At 36.0% G+C, this 15,212-nt stretch overlaps 3 protein-coding genes and 1 long non-coding RNA gene across 4 annotated transcripts in view; 2 read left to right on the top strand and 2 right to left on the bottom strand.

The window, feature by feature from the left end:
* Window positions 1–15,212, bottom strand: part of LOC149091168 (uncharacterized) — a 184,245-nt gene that overhangs the window by 40,404 nt on the left and 128,629 nt on the right. The gene's annotated exons all lie outside the window — the stretch shown is intronic.
* Window positions 703–1,713, top strand: Obp56c (Odorant-binding protein 56c). Its single transcript, XM_030388683.2, has 2 exons — window positions 703–865; window positions 939–1,713. The coding sequence occupies exons 1-2, from the start codon at window positions 800–802 to the stop codon at window positions 1,680–1,682; spliced, it is 810 nt and encodes a 269-aa protein (XP_030244543.1). The 5' UTR covers window positions 703–799; the 3' UTR covers window positions 1,683–1,713.
* Obp56b (Odorant-binding protein 56b) lies at window positions 2,533–3,163 on the top strand. The gene is made up of 2 exons (XM_030388684.2): window positions 2,533–2,643; window positions 2,706–3,163. The coding sequence occupies exons 1-2, from the start codon at window positions 2,584–2,586 to the stop codon at window positions 3,060–3,062; spliced, it is 417 nt and encodes a 138-aa protein (XP_030244544.1). The 5' UTR covers window positions 2,533–2,583; the 3' UTR covers window positions 3,063–3,163.
* Obp56a (Odorant-binding protein 56a) lies at window positions 4,104–5,192 on the bottom strand. The gene is made up of 2 exons (XM_018106169.3): window positions 5,047–5,192; window positions 4,104–4,557 (listed from the first exon to the last, which is right to left on the bottom strand). Exons 1-2 carry the CDS (start codon window positions 5,104–5,106, stop codon window positions 4,201–4,203), a joined length of 417 nt encoding a protein of 138 aa, XP_017961658.1. The 5' UTR covers window positions 5,107–5,192; the 3' UTR covers window positions 4,104–4,200.

The raw sequence follows: 15,212 nt of genomic DNA, 5'->3' as shown, positions 1-15,212 counted from the left end.
GTAACAAAACAAAAATTTCTTTAATTCCGTTGTAAGAGCTTATAAAAAAATGTTTTTTGAAGAAAATTTAACATGAATAAATATACTAACTTATTCTTATAAAATATATAAAATTACTGATTTGAGAACTCTAAGAATTCCATTTCCTCAGCAGCTAATTGACTTACTTAACTTTAATTTTTTATTTTTTTTTGTTTGATTCCTTCAAAGTTAAATTATTAGGTACATGTGAAAAAAATCAAATTATTTTCAAGTAAAGCAAGTCCAAATTATTGGGCTCCTTAACTTTGATAATCGATGATATTTCCATTGCTACAACAACAGTTTAATAGCATTTAGATCATTTAGGTATATTTTTAGTTGTACAAATATACTCCATTATTTGTATGTGTCATATTTAAAGCTTTACATAAACGTAGCTAATAATCTGTAGCCACGCACTGATGCGAATCCTTTTAAATGATATTTATCTGCAAAAAGTAGCTGGACTCATCGCAGTCATTATAAATCATTACAAAATAAGATACACAAAATTTGAGCATGAAGCATGAAATTCGTGACATTATTTATAATTTCCTGTACTTTGCCTACGATGGATCCGTTTCCGATCAGCGTCTAGTCAGGCGTGCGAATATTAAAGTTATTTATAGCTATTAAACACGAATTAAACCCAACAAGCTGTACCTTATATAAGGTTAAACAGTGCACACGTCAGTGTCATATATAGTTGAACACGTTTCCAAGTGCTCTAGAAAAGAAGAAGGAAAATCAAGTACAAAGTGGATCGAAATCATTTTAAATGCATACTCGAGTCACCCTGTTGTTCTTGGCGCAGTGTCTGGGCCTGTGTCTGAATCCAGTTTGGGTAAGAGAGGAATTCATAGGACGGAGCTCTTAGCGTTGATCAGCTGCCATATTCTGTATTTCACTCTATCTAGGCACGGTCCGTCTCTGTGTCCCTGAACATGTCCTTGACGCGCAGCGTTTTGGATGAACAGACTGTGACAAGGCAGCAAACGAAGCTCAATCAGGACTTGCTGCAGTCCTGCATGCGGGAGACGGAGATATCGATGTCGCAGTTGAAATTCTTTCGGCTTAGCCTGCTCTTCAACGATAACAACAACTCAGACAATGAGCTGGCCATTGCTCCCGCCGATGGGGAAGCTGAGCTGAATGCCGTCAATAATGCGCCGGAAATAGACTATGGCAGTGGGTCACCCTATCTGGATATGAAGCGGAACGAGCCCTTGCAGTGCTTTGTGCGCTGCTTATACGAGAGTCTGGGCGTTGTGCACTACGACATGATGCTGGAGGAGGCCTTCAAAATGCAGCTGGACAATCTGATGCAGCGCCTGAAGCCGGAGCTGAAGGAGTGCAAGAACATGAATAGCAGGAATCGCTGTGAGGCTGCCTACAAGCTGCACTTGTGCTACAATCATCTCAAGAATCTGGACACGGAGCAGCGACTGCGCGAGATGCTCGAACGTAACGAAACGAACAGTGATCTGCCAGACACCGAGGAGAACGAGACCGAGAACGATAATGAGGCTCAGAGCGAGAAGGAGAACGACAATGAGAACATTGTGAGTGCAACGGACAAGGCCAATGAGATCATTGATGCCATGCAGCGCATTAGCGACGCAGCGGAGGCGGCAGCAGCAGCGGCAGCGGCAGAGGCCTAAATCCTATTTATATATATAAACTTTGTCGTATTTATATTCTATATAAATATATATTCCGCACATATAAATAAATAAATATATATATATGTGTGTATGTAATATGCAACGGTATTTTTTTATGGCAATATTTGTGTTGCGTGGTTTCAGGCATAGCTTGATATATTTTCATATACTATTTTCATTTGTGATTGCATAGCTTTGGGCGATATTTGAAGAACGTTGAGCTTATTCTTCAAAGCAATAGCTATAAAATTTAATAATAATAATTGAGCTGTAAAGTAAAAAAGTATTCGTTACTGAATTAAGATAATATAATTTTATTCTTATTTTATGTACATACTGTTAATAACAGTGTCGTTACTGTTATATAGAACATACAAAAGTTAATCAACAGAGCTTTAGAAGAGTTCTCTACAATTGAAAATAAATATGTAAATATTTCATTCTTTATATCGGTTTGCAAAATAGCATTACTTAAATTACTTTTTAACATATTCCATAAAATATGAGTATAATAGATATCTGATTATATATAAGTAATATTTTAATATATTTTGTTGTGGTTTATTATTATTGTTATTTAACAGCAGCGTAGGAATAACATAAATATTCAACTTTTGATTTTTGAAATGTATATACATCTAGATCGATTAAAGAATAAAATTACACTTATCAATTATATAAATATATGCTACATAATTCTCTATTTGGCGAAACTACAACCGGGAAATACAAATTTAATGCTAGGCTAACAGCGTTAACTAGCCAAAATTAAAATGAAATTCAATTTAATAATTTAATTAAAATAATTTTCAATATTTCGGTCAATATTTCAGACTCTTGACTATATAAACAGCATGAAATAGCTCCAAAAATATCAGTGTTCCAAGTTCGACGCGAAATGAAAGTCAACATTTTTGTGCAAGTCTTAATCGTATGCTCGCTCTACGCGCTAGCTGTGGTAAGTTTGGATCATATAAGCGAGAATATTGAACTATTTTAATAGACAATTTTCACTCACAGTCCCAGAGTGCTGCGGACTTGGCTGCCTATGCGAAAAAGCAGCAGGAGTGCATCAAAGAGCTGAAAATCCCGGCTGACGAAGCGACTCAAATCATGGCCAACAAGGATGTGGCGAATCCGTCTGCTGCGTACAAATGCTATCACGATTGTCTATACAAGAAAATGGGTCTGATGGCCGCCGATGGTAAGGCCAACGGTGAGAGAATTGTGAAATATGCACAGGCTCGATTCAGTGCGCCGGTGGACAAGATCAAGACCAAGCTCACTGACTGCATGACTAGCGTGAAAAAGGTTCCAAATGCCTGCGAACATATCTACAACTTGGAGCTCTGCATGTCAAAGGCACTCACAGCTTAAATGTATAGAGCAGGGGCCGAATGCACTTTGCATAAATGACAGGCGTACAGCGCGGCAATCACGCAGTGAAATCCGTTAAATAATAAAGTTATTTCACAATATTAACGCATTTGCCGCATAATCGTGGGTGGTTGGGGCACGTGCATTGTGCATTTAATTATGCAAATTGAAAATGGCAAATGAGCCAGCATGCACACACACGCACACACGCGCGCTTTTATCTACATAGTAGTTGTTGTACATGTACATATGTATGTACCATTATGTATACATAATCCATTTAAGCTGCTGGCTTCTGCCCAGTCCAGAGGCCAGCAAAGCTGCAATTAAGCTGTGACAAACTGTGACGCATTACAAAGAATACCCAACTGCACAGAGAAACAATTTTCGACAATTTTGGACGCGAAATTAAGGTAATACTGCATAAAATAGAGACTTTTTCATCATAATGTAAGGCAGAGAAATGTAAATGGAATATTAGAAAAGAACGAAGCCAAATGCATAAAAATATCTTATAATACCAGCATAGTATATATACATAGTAAAGTAGTAGTACTTTATCAACAGATTTCGGGTTCAGTTGGCTGAGCACTTTTCTTTTAGTATTACCATGCCTTTTTTTTTTATACTAGCTGTTTTACTACAAAATGATATTAGTGATAATAGCTCTAATTCCTTTTCTTGAATTTATGAAATCCCTTCAATAATATGCTAAGAAATTTAGTTTAAAATCTCATAAAAATAATATTTTTACAGCAATACGCTGAGATATTTTATTTAGGAAGTTTCCCATTTTCAATGGGCTTAGAGTACAAAAAAAAAAAAAAAAAATTAGTTGCTGCTGTAGAATAAACATAAAACATTCTGAATTTGATCGCTCACCAACTTCAGTTAGTTTACATGCCAAGCTAAACAAACGCATTTCTCGAGCGGAGCTTCATTCAGCTACCCTTGCAAAACCCACAGCACCCGCAGTGCTTTTCGCATGCAACTCTGTCCAGCTAGTCAACATTATGCACACTTACACACAAGTAGACAACGTTTTGTTTTATCTATTACGATATACAGTTATTATTATTGTTTTTCAATGCAAGCATAAATTAATTACAATTTGTCAGCATGTGAACAAAATGTTGCTTTAAGCCTTAATCTCGGCGGACTTGAAGGATTCGAAGCATTCGTACAATTTGCTGGCCGTATCACATTTATTCTCGCCCTTGATGCCGCTGCATTTGGTCAGAGCCTGGCGGGTCTTCTCCTCGCCGATGATGGCGCCGAGCTTCTTCAGCACCACCTCCTCTTGGACAACGCCGTCCTTGAGTGTACCAGTCTTCTCGTAGAAGCAGTTGGCAAAGCATTTGATGTTCTCGCTGGGGTTCGTGAAGTCCTTGGCCTTTACCTTGGCGATCTCCTCTTCGGTCAGATTGACCTCCTCGGTGCACTGCGCAACATGTTGTTTAATGAGTTTTTTCTGCTCGTCGGTGAGCTCAACGGGCTGTGGATTAGAAATTGAGGAGTTGAAGGAATTCAGCAATGGATTTAGAGAGAGTCTTAGATAAGGCCAAGTGAGAATATATTGTATTTATTATCATTTTCGTTATACTGTTGATCTAACTTTTTTTTCCGGGTCACTTAGCTTCTTTTTTTTTTTTGATCCATCATTCTTGAAAGCAATTGATTGCCAGTTGTTTCATCTTTAAGATCATGATACAGCTATACCTTAATAGCATATATTATACTCTTTCTTCAAATTGATTTTAGTAAATTTATGTTTATTTTATTTTTCCTTCTTCGTCCCTAATTTTATTATAAAAGTTTATATATATCTTTTTATATATGTGCATTTTTACTTTTTTACCTTCTCCTTCTTTCCATATCTAACTACATTCACATCAAAATCATATCTTTTCACTTTATTTCTTTTTTTTTAGTTTTGTATTTCAATTTTCGTATTTTTTCTTTTAGATCTATAATTTCTACTTACAGTTGCCACAGCCACAGCGACGAAGAAGGCGGTCAAAGCGATCACAAAAATGGGATTCATGTTGTTGCGAATTGTTAGAACACTGAAGAAGTTCTGATGATTTCTGTGCTATTGCGCTGGGTTTTTATAGTCGAATTTCGCGGTAGTCTAAGCCGGTTTTTATTTACTTTTTTCTATATTTCTCCATTTTTTTTATGGGCCCGCGGCTGTGATCTACCCAAGCTGTCACTTTTTTTGAGCAGTTTGTTTTATATCCATTTCATGTTCGTTTGGCATTACGCCAAGTACTTTCAGACAACTAGCCTGCGGGCGTGCTCTATGAAAGCAAACCTTCTTGAGTTTGGCTTAGGTTCATTAAAGGCGAACGATCGAAAGATCAATTATGCATGCAGACTGGCAGAAGGGGCATTATTCAGATGTTTGAAGCGTGGTCTCCAGATCAATGAGTCTGCTTTTACCAACTCATGTTTGTTTCGTATTTGTTTTTAATTTTCTTCTCTTTTTCTTTTTTTTTACTTGCTTGGCAGCTGCTTAATCATTATCGCACTACTCAATCAGCGAGACCAAATGAAAAGTTTGCACTTTGCCAAAACGCGCCCACAGCTCGGACTGGCGGGGAGCTGGCGAGATATGTATCTGAAAGGCGCGGTGTAAGTCGTATTGAAAGTTGAGATGAGCGAGGAAAAGTCACAGAAAACGAAGAAGGAGAAGTAGAAGCAGAAGCTATAGCTATAGCTGTAGCTGAAGTAAAAGACAGACGACGGCAAAGTTTTTTCATTTGAATCCTATTATTTCAACGTAGTTGTAATCTTATTATCCACGAGATGACAGCAAAATGACATTTAGAAAATTTCACGCTGTGTGAAATGTACAAAAACAACAAAAAAAGGCACATACACGCACACACACACCCACAAAAACACAAACCAAAGCAAATACGGGAATGCAAGAAAGTCAGCAGAGCAATGCGTGTGGGTGTTGTTGCAGAAGAGCTCTGCCTTGAACTGAGAAAAAGAGTGAAACAGAGAGAGATACAGAGAGAGAGAGCGAGAGAGGGAGAGAAGACTGGGTAGCTGTCGCTGCTGCGTAATGCGGCTGCCACTTCTAGCTGCTGCCGCTGCTCTGCTGCTCTGCTGCTCCTTCTTCAGGTTTTCCACCAAGTTTTGCCCACACTCGTCTGCCTGTCGCTGGCTTCCTTTTAATTTCAATTCTGACATTTGTTTGTCTGCTGTCAAAATAAAGTAGCTTTTGCGCCAAAGAAATAAACCAAAAACAACAAAAAAAACGAACGAAAAGATTGCGATTGAAAATTGCCAACAAGCAACCACCTAACCAGCGAGCCACCTCACCACCGAACCACCCAACCACCCAGCCACATAGTGTCTCCATCCACCCAAACGCTCGAACAGCCAAACAATAATAATAAACTAAAGCTGGTTTGACTTTGTGTAAATTCTTCGAAATCCTCACGTGGCAAATCTTAATTCAATTTGCCTGCGGTTCGCCAAACAAACTTCAAAATTTCTAAGTCGAAAGTCAACCTGACAATGTGTATAGAAAGACACATACCATATAAATATACGAATGCATATACATATACACATATACTCATGCATGTGACATATGCTTACCGCAATTTGACAGTGCGTTAATTTAGAGGGGAATAAAATTTCAGTTAGGAGATTAGAAATCGATCAGAAATAAATAAGCATTGAAGGTAAATTTAAAATAAAATGAAATATTATGACCATAGGAATAACTAAAAAATCCTTGAATATATTATTACTCTATTTACCAAAAATATATATATAAACAATAAAAAAATAAATCAATAAATAAATAAAGAATAGTACATCTTTTTAGTTGATATGTATTACTACTTGAATACAAAATATTTGAAAATTATGACAAAACAATAATAAAAACAATAGTTCGAGTGGTTCATCGGCTTTCCCTTAAGTCAGGTTTTAAAATTCTTATTAGTATACGACCTAGGAATATGATTATGAAATATATAGCAAATTCACCTAATCTCTGTTAAAAATTTGTAGCTAAACCCTTATGATCGCCAAAATAATTTCCTAGGAAATAGAGTACCATTAAATAAAACTAAAATACAACAAATCAAATGGATTACAACAAATAAATGGATTCAACTAAATAAAATAAAGAATCTAATCTTTTAACTACCAATATTTAATTTTCCAATATTCATGGAAAATTATTATATTATAATAATATTATAAATCTTAATATTGTCTATATGTACAAGGAATACAGAAATTATAGGAGGGTTCAGCTTCAACAAAAAAAATTCCGCTATAGTTCTATTATCTATTATTTTTAAAACTTCATAAATTCCTGAAATAAGCCTTCTTATTCAGCAACCAGGCCTAATAATCTCATATTTTGTATTTAATGCACTAAATGATGTACTATGTGCTTAATGCTTGAGTTATGTGCAAAGCGCTGTAAATAGACTCCTAGAGTTCGAAACCTAGCTAGACAATGAAAGAGCTCTGCTCAAGGGCAGGCGAGTTACCGAATGGCTTTTCTATAAGCTCTCACTCCCTCCCTGCCCATCTCACCCGCTGCCAGACTCTCTCTGTCTCGCTTGTTAAGCAAACAGCAGCTGTCTTTGCTGCTCCCTCCCCTCAGCTTCTGGCCCGGCGAGCCAGCTCGCCTGCTAAGCTACGCTAGAAATTAAGTACAATTTTCATTTTAAATTAAGCTGCCAAGACCCCGCCGTCTGCTTATACAGCATTCGACGTCATTAATCACCACAGGAGCAACAGCAACAACAACAATAACAACAACAACATTAACAATTGCCAGTCTGGGCATTTGTCAGAGCCTTTTGGTTTTACTTTGGCTCTCAAGCATTTTCTAATCGTCCAAAAACTCAGCCGAAAAACTTGTGCAGCACATGTCAGAGGGTGCCACGCCTCCCCACACCTCCGTCCGTGCTTTAACTATGTAAACTCAAACAATTTGGTGCCCACCTGTCTAACGAAAAAAAGGGAGGCATGCCTCCCTTTGGAGAAAAATGGTCGCTAAATTTGCGTGAAAAGGCAAATAATTTGGAATTCCCGTGGGCTTCTAAATAAGTAAATTTAAATTGCATTTGTATGCGTTCAAAAATTTGCTACCTTTTTATTTATACCTATATTTTCCACTCCCATTTCACGTATTTGTATTTTATTTTTATTATTTTCGTGTGGTTCGGTGGGGTTTGTGTTTTTTTTTTCGCTGTTGGCACCACAACAAGTTTCTGCTGTTATAAATTTGCGTGTCAAAAGCGACGCGGTAAAGTTTTTTATTTTTTCTGATGTACCGCATACGAATTCAAAGTTTCCAGAAACAGAAAAAGAGTGGGAGTGAGAGAAAGAATGGAACTGGAGTATTCCCCATTAGTCCTCTCCACAGCTCTATCATGTGTTTGTGCAAATGTTAATGTCCTTATCAGCGCTTCAGCATTTTACATGTGTCCCGTTTGAAATATGCGACGCTGTTTTTCTGGCGCTTTGCATGCGGTCTCAACTCAACTGGACTGAGTTTGGCGGTCTAATACCCTGCCTTAAGCCAGCGGGAGGATAGGCAGGCATATTGGACGTGGATAAGCTACAGATATAGAATTCTGCAAACTTCTCAAAAACACATTAATTTTCTTCATGTAAATTACATTATATATATCCTTCAACGTACAAATTATTATTTTTATAGATTTTTAATTATTTTTTTTATGTTATTTTTATTTTATTCATCATATACATACATATATAAGACTTTCGATTTTATATGACATTTATTCATACAAGAAAAATAATAATAAATTACATCAATAATAGATAAATGTTTTTTTTTGTTTAAATATATTTTCCCACATATTTCTATGCAAAATATTTTTTAAATTTATCAATAATTAATTTAGAATTATTTTTATTTATTTTTTATTTTGATGCTTCAAATGCTTACAAAAATTTATACCTGAAATAGAATATATTTTATTATTTTATATATTTTTATTATTATTTTTTTTTAAATAATTTTTTGCTTCAATTTTAAAATTAAAACAATTCCTCAATTTCATTTTATTAACTACTATTAATATTTTTATATAGCTTCAAATATACAAGTATTCATTGAAAAAAATCTTGGACGACAGCTAACTGTCAATCTTCCAGCTGCTTAACTTTTCCAGGGTATATGCAAAGTGTTTACCAATTGATATTCGTTCATTCTGGTAGTTTTTTGTGTGCTCGCTTCCGTTGCAGTTGATGTCAAGTGTCAAGTGTTGGACAGTTGAAGTTATTTATTATAACGACAATTACATAGAAACCGACGTTTGTGGTGCTGCCCGGTCGGGTGCACCACCATGTCCATGGTGGTGCTGCATATGTTGTCAGAGCGTTTTGCCTTTTGTCAATAATTACATTTGTGTTAAATGTAAATTAGAAAATGCTACGAAAGTTGGCGTTGGCGAAAAAGCGAAAAGCGAGAAAGGTGGCCATAATGTGTGCTTTAGTCCGACGGCGTTATGGCTGGACACGCCCACTCACACTGCCACGCACACCACACACACACACACACAAACACATACGGACCGTTTTCAAATGTAATAAAATTGCAAAGAAGTGGCTGGAGTCACGCCCACAATTTTCGCCCAAAAATCTCTTTAGCTCACATTTTCCTTTTGTATATTCTGCTGCTGCTAAAGCTTCGCACGCCGCCCATCTAACACACCACCTCTTACATACAACACAACACCACACCACCCCGCCCCCTCCATGCCCCTTTTGTTGCTTTTCTGCATAGCGTAGAGAAAAATTTGCTAATGTAATGATGCTTAAAAGTGTTTCAAAGTATTTCTAACCATTTGGCATGTTTATTTTTATTTAAATGCCAACATGTGTGTGCGCGCGTGTCTATGTGTGTATGTGTCTGTGTGTGTTTTGTGTGTCTGTCTTTTGGGTATTTGCATTTCTCTTAGTGGGCGTTTGATTGAATTGAAAATGCTTGCCAAAAAATGTTCCTCCCATTTGGCCGCTGCCTTCGTCTTGGCTTTGGCATTGCCATTGCCTTGGCGTCTTCTTTGTGCTGCTCTGCTTTACTTAAGGGTTAAAGGAAGTCGCACATAATTTGCTAAATGGCTTTAAGTGTGAGCTCTGCCCCTGCGCTGATATCCGCAAGCCAGTAAAAGCAAACCAATGACACAACACAAGAGATTTCTACGCAAAGGACTTGTTACCAAAATTAGAATTTAATCAGAGTTTTTGTTTGTGAATTTGATTAATTTTTAAGTAATTGCCTGCGAAGTGCGGATTTATTGTTCATAATTCAGGGAAATTGATCAAATGACAATTTAAATGATATATTTATCAATTATATGTATATTTGTTAAGAATAATTGATTTTATTATCATATTCACATTTTTCTTAAATTTAATTTGTAAATGATTTACTACTTTAGTATTGCTAGAATCGACTTGATTGATTAAACAGACGTGATCGCAGACAAAACGGCTAATATATTTAAATTTATTAATTTTTTTTTTACTAACTTGTTTATTAACCCTATTACAACAATTAATCAAACAATATCATGTAGATATATCTTAAGAACAAAACCAACGAATATTTTTTTTTTTGCATATATAAAAAAATTCTTGACATTTAATTAAAATTTAAAAATTATTAATTATAAAAATTTTCATTTTCTTATTTTATTTATTACTATTATTCTTAATTTGAATCAGAAAATGGTATACTATATATTAATAAATATGTATTTGATATTATGTTAACCAACTTTACTTTTGAAACAATTATTTGTATTAGAAATTTTAAAATATATTTACCTTTTAGAAATAAAAACTGAAATTAATTTCCTTAGGTATTTTAAATATTTATATATTTATTAAAAATAAAATAAAAAAAGTCTAGCAAAGGAACAAATTAAATTTATCTAAAACTATGTTTCGGAATCTCTTAAACTTTGCCCTAGCAAAGTTGGGGTGATTCATTTCATTCAGTTGCTATCATTTGCACTTTTTTTTTTGACTTACTCTCTTATTTCTTATTGCGTAAGTTCAATGCCAGAAGTTTCAAGCTCAAGTGTTGTTAGTCTTTGCCATCGCCAGGTCTTTTTCCCTCTTTTTTTGCTGTTGAGTGTATAATCTTCTCCTTTGAGTAGTTGTGTTCACATAATACCATATGCTCATATCCATATCCGTATCTAACGAGCGCACGATGCGCCACTACAGCCACTATAATATGCCAAATTAAAACTTTAACTAGCGCGCCGAGTGTCCTACAGCGAGCAAGTGCAACGCGGCACAGAGCAGAGCAGCGCGGCGAAAGCCGGCGACAGACTGTCATCATTATCATTAACAGACGCCACGGTTCGCACCTTCTGGTGGGACAGTCGCATCCGCTGACGCTGAAGCTGACGTTGCTGTTGTGGCGCTTATTATTGTCGCTGAAGTGGCCCGCCATGAGCAGTCGCTGCTCCACTCATTCCGTGTCATCCAAGCCACCTCTCGCCTCTCTGCTTACTAAAACTGACAACGCCCGAGCGCTCGACAGAGGCGCAGCTTCCGTTGCAGTTTGTTTTTCCGATACCCATTGAAAATGACCAAGTTGGGAATAACGTTTTTACAGTGAACATATTGAATGATACAATAAATCTATTATGTTTCTATAGTCATATTTTAAATATTTATAGATTAGAACATAATGTATATATTTAATATAAATATATGTAAATTTAAAACAAACTTTTACTTCTACATACAGAAACTCGGCCAAAGTCTTAGCTCAGTTCATCAATCTTTTGTGTGGTTCTAAATCTATATTCGACAGTCTGATTTCGATCTTTCGATCTCTCTACATCGGAATACTGTTAGCCAAAGAAGTTTATCAGCTCTTATCGATACCTAACTAAATTCATGGTAAGGCTTAGAGGGAACAAATTTCAGTTATTCCAACAAATTAATAGAGACTCTTTTTAACATTGAAGTAGTAATTCATTAATTTGTTGTCCATCTGTAGTATCTGTCAGTCGTGGACTCCTTACTAATGTAACCTCGTTTAGTCTGAGCGCAGACGGCTTAGTTTTAAGTATCTATGTGTGTGTGTGTTTATTGGTGTGTTTTTATGAGCTGTTGGCAAAAAAAAAAAAAAGAAAAAAACGAAAAAAATAAAAACAAAATGCACGCGTTAATCTTTCTAACAAACCAAGGCCCTATGTCTCTATGACTGAGTGTGTATGTATGTGTTTATGAGTGCATGTGTGTGTCTCTATGTGTGCTCGTGGCAAGGTTTATGTTGCAAATAACTTTGCTTGCACTTTGGCCTAACATAATTTATGCACTACTACGTTGCTGGGTGGCGAACTGGCTGGCAGGCTGGCAGGCTGACAGGCTAGCAGGCATCTGTACTTAAGCAGTGGGCGTGGCAGGCGAACACACACACACACCCAACACTCGAAACACTCACATTTATAATTACATGCTTAGGATATGGCTGGCATTATAGCCCAAGCACTTTTCAACATAATGGAACTACCGAGCACATAATTAAATGCAACGTTCCAAATGAAGCGAATCGCAAGGTAAAATTAACAACCAGAAATTATGAAAAATGTTACAAAATAGTTAAATTTCAATTTAACTTGAGGGTAGAAGGTAAAAGCTTTTAATTACAAATTATAGCATATAGTTTATGAAAATATTCGAAAAATATTTTTGTATTTATTCTAAGCAGGTGGAGAGAATGTGAAGGGTAATATCTTGTATATTATATTAAATTTCGTTCAAAAATGGGATGGAAATTCACCCTGGCCTTTTCGCTATTATTAAAAATAATAATAATATTCACTTGTTTTTTTTTTTTTTTTTTAATATATAATTATCAGTATAAAAGAAAATGATGCTCCACAAAAAAAGCTAATATATGAAATATTTTTAGTTATTATTTAAATTAATATACAAAAAAACAATAGTGAGAAAACAACAAGATACAATCTAGAATTACTGAATTTATTTCTTATTTTTATATATTTTTTAAATATATATTATTTAAATATATATTATCTATTTTTTTATACACTCATATTAATATTATTGTTGACAAAACTAAATTTATACAATATATATTATGTATTTTTAAATAATTAGTGAATTGATAATTGAATACATCGTTAATTTATTGTTTGACTTAGGTTAAAAATTTAGTTAGTTTAGTTTTTTAGTTAAAAGCCTTTAAGAAATACCAGTACTCGACATATACGAAAATTATAGTTAATTTTATTCTTAGCATATTTTTAATTGATAGAATCTAAACGCAAAATTTCCTTTCCCGTATCAACCTTTGACTTAAATCAGATCAGATGTGAGCTAAGAACAAAATAATTTCACAATGTCTTTTTGAACTTGTTAAATTATTAATTTTAGTAGTGAAATTTTTTAAGATAAGTGGAAAATGAAACATTTTAAATATTTATAAGTTTTATTGCCGTGTGATAGCTGCTTTGACATTGAATATTTGACAGTTAATTTACTTTTAGCCATATCAGCTCATTAGCCAAATTTGGTAGCCCTCATGTCAATCAATTCCATAAGAAGCTTTTCAATCACAAAGACATCTAATCAAAGGCATTAACCATTTAAGCCCCTGAACAGCTAAAGCTTTACGCAATATGCACTTAAGACTAGCAAAATGCTGATTGCATACAGGTGTATGAGCCTTGAAATATTTCAGTGATAACATAGCTGTGCATATTCGACTCTCGACTGGAGCTGACTCTGCTCAATATATACGTCTTTTATCGAGCATAACAATGACGACGATTTCTTATCAAGCGAGCCCTGAATATTGTGTGAGCAGCCAAACTTGAGAGCATGCGACAAAATACTAAAACGAAATTCGTTTGAAGTCGCACGTCATGCTCTCTGTTTATATTTCACTCGATGGGTGTTGCGAGCGCAGGCGTTGCTTAGTACAACAAATGGCCGCTACGCTGGCAATTGGCGCCACAGTGCGAAACTCTCTCTCTCACTGAGAGACTTTTGGCTCTCTTGGCCAGCTGTTGACACGAGTTGAGGTCGTGTTTTTGCCGCCTCGGCGCCTTGAAGCATGCTTCGGGTTTTTCCTTTTTAGATATATATGTATACACACATACATATATATAGATATGTTTATATATTGTTTTTTCTGTTTTATTTGGTTTTTCCTTCGCCAGGCTCGTTGCCTGTTGTCGTTCAAATGCTTTGGGTTTGGCCTGTGTGTGTGTGTGTGTGTGTGTGTGTGTGTGTGGGCGAAGAAGGGAAAGCATGCAGCGACAGTGTGCCTGTTGTTGCCGTTGCTTTTGTTGTTGCCTTCAATTCAATTTTTCGCCAGCTGTTGTGCTTAATTTGAACTTTAAGCATTTTCCTTTTGGCCAGCGTTGTTGTTGCGTTCCTTTTGGCTCGTCCTTTTCAGCGCATACGCTATTGTTGTTGCTGTTGCTGCTGCTGCTGCCGTTGCTGTTGTTGTTGTTGTTGTTGTTGTTTTGGGCACTTCCGGCTTTAACGCTGCGGCGACAGTTCAATGCGTATGAAAAACCCATTGGCAGTGCCAACTAACTGGCCGTCTCCCCCATTGTAGGTCAGCCTTTTAACCGCTAATGAAGACTTATACCAAAATGAGCGCTACTTGTTACGGATTGCTCCCGACATTCTGCTCTCTTTTCTGTTCGTCTTTTTTCGGCAGGCTAATGCACTTATTTATAGGTAGTATATTGTAGCGTTGGATTCCGTTTCAAATATAGCCAGTTGACAGTATAAATAATGTGTTCCTTTGCCAAAATTTATGGCACTTGTATGTCTTCTGGTCTGCTCCAACTTGACTGCTATAAATTAAAGCCGTGTGTGCATGTGTGTGTGCCTGTGTGTGTGTGTGCAAGTGTACACCGTGCCCACCCACCAATGTTCTGTGCAGAAATCGACACGCAAGGCCACACACATACACTCACACACACGCATACACATGTATAGATATAATTTATATACGCTTATATAAAAGTAACCGCCGTGTAAGCGGCTTTTGTGGTTTTAAAGTATTTAGGCATTGTGATTAGCCACTCATTAATTGTTGGAGCCACTTGATTTGACTAATTAAACAGCTGT

The sequence above is a fragment of the Drosophila navojoa genome, chromosome 5 (assembly GCF_054131105.1).
Source record: "Drosophila navojoa isolate 15081-1374.11 chromosome 5, UAZ_NAV_1.0, whole genome shotgun sequence".
Classification (NCBI taxonomy): Eukaryota; Metazoa; Arthropoda; class Insecta; order Diptera; family Drosophilidae; genus Drosophila; species Drosophila navojoa.
The sequence above is the reverse complement of the archived record's forward strand: the minus strand, read 5'-3'. Positions and strand labels throughout refer to the sequence as shown.

Bases quoted from the DNA above. Each gene is read 5' to 3' on its own strand.
- Obp56c (XM_030388683.2), top strand. From the start codon at position 800: ATGCATACTCGAGTCACCCTGTTGTTCTTGGCGCAGTGTCTGGGCCTG. The intron at 866-938 runs GTAAGAGAGGAA...CACTCTATCTAG, and splicing joins TGTGTCTGAATCCAGTTTGG to GCACGGTCCGTCTCTGTGTC.
- Obp56b (XM_030388684.2), top strand. From the start codon at position 2,584: ATGAAAGTCAACATTTTTGTGCAAGTCTTAATCGTATGCTCGCTCTAC. The intron at 2,644-2,705 runs GTAAGTTTGGAT...TTTCACTCACAG, and splicing joins CGCTCTACGCGCTAGCTGTG to TCCCAGAGTGCTGCGGACTT.
- Obp56a (XM_018106169.3), bottom strand. From the start codon at position 5,106: ATGAATCCCATTTTTGTGATCGCTTTGACCGCCTTCTTCGTCGCTGTG. The intron at 4,558-5,046 runs GTAAGTAGAAAT...TCTAATCCACAG, and splicing joins TCGCTGTGGCTGTGGCAACT to CCCGTTGAGCTCACCGACGA.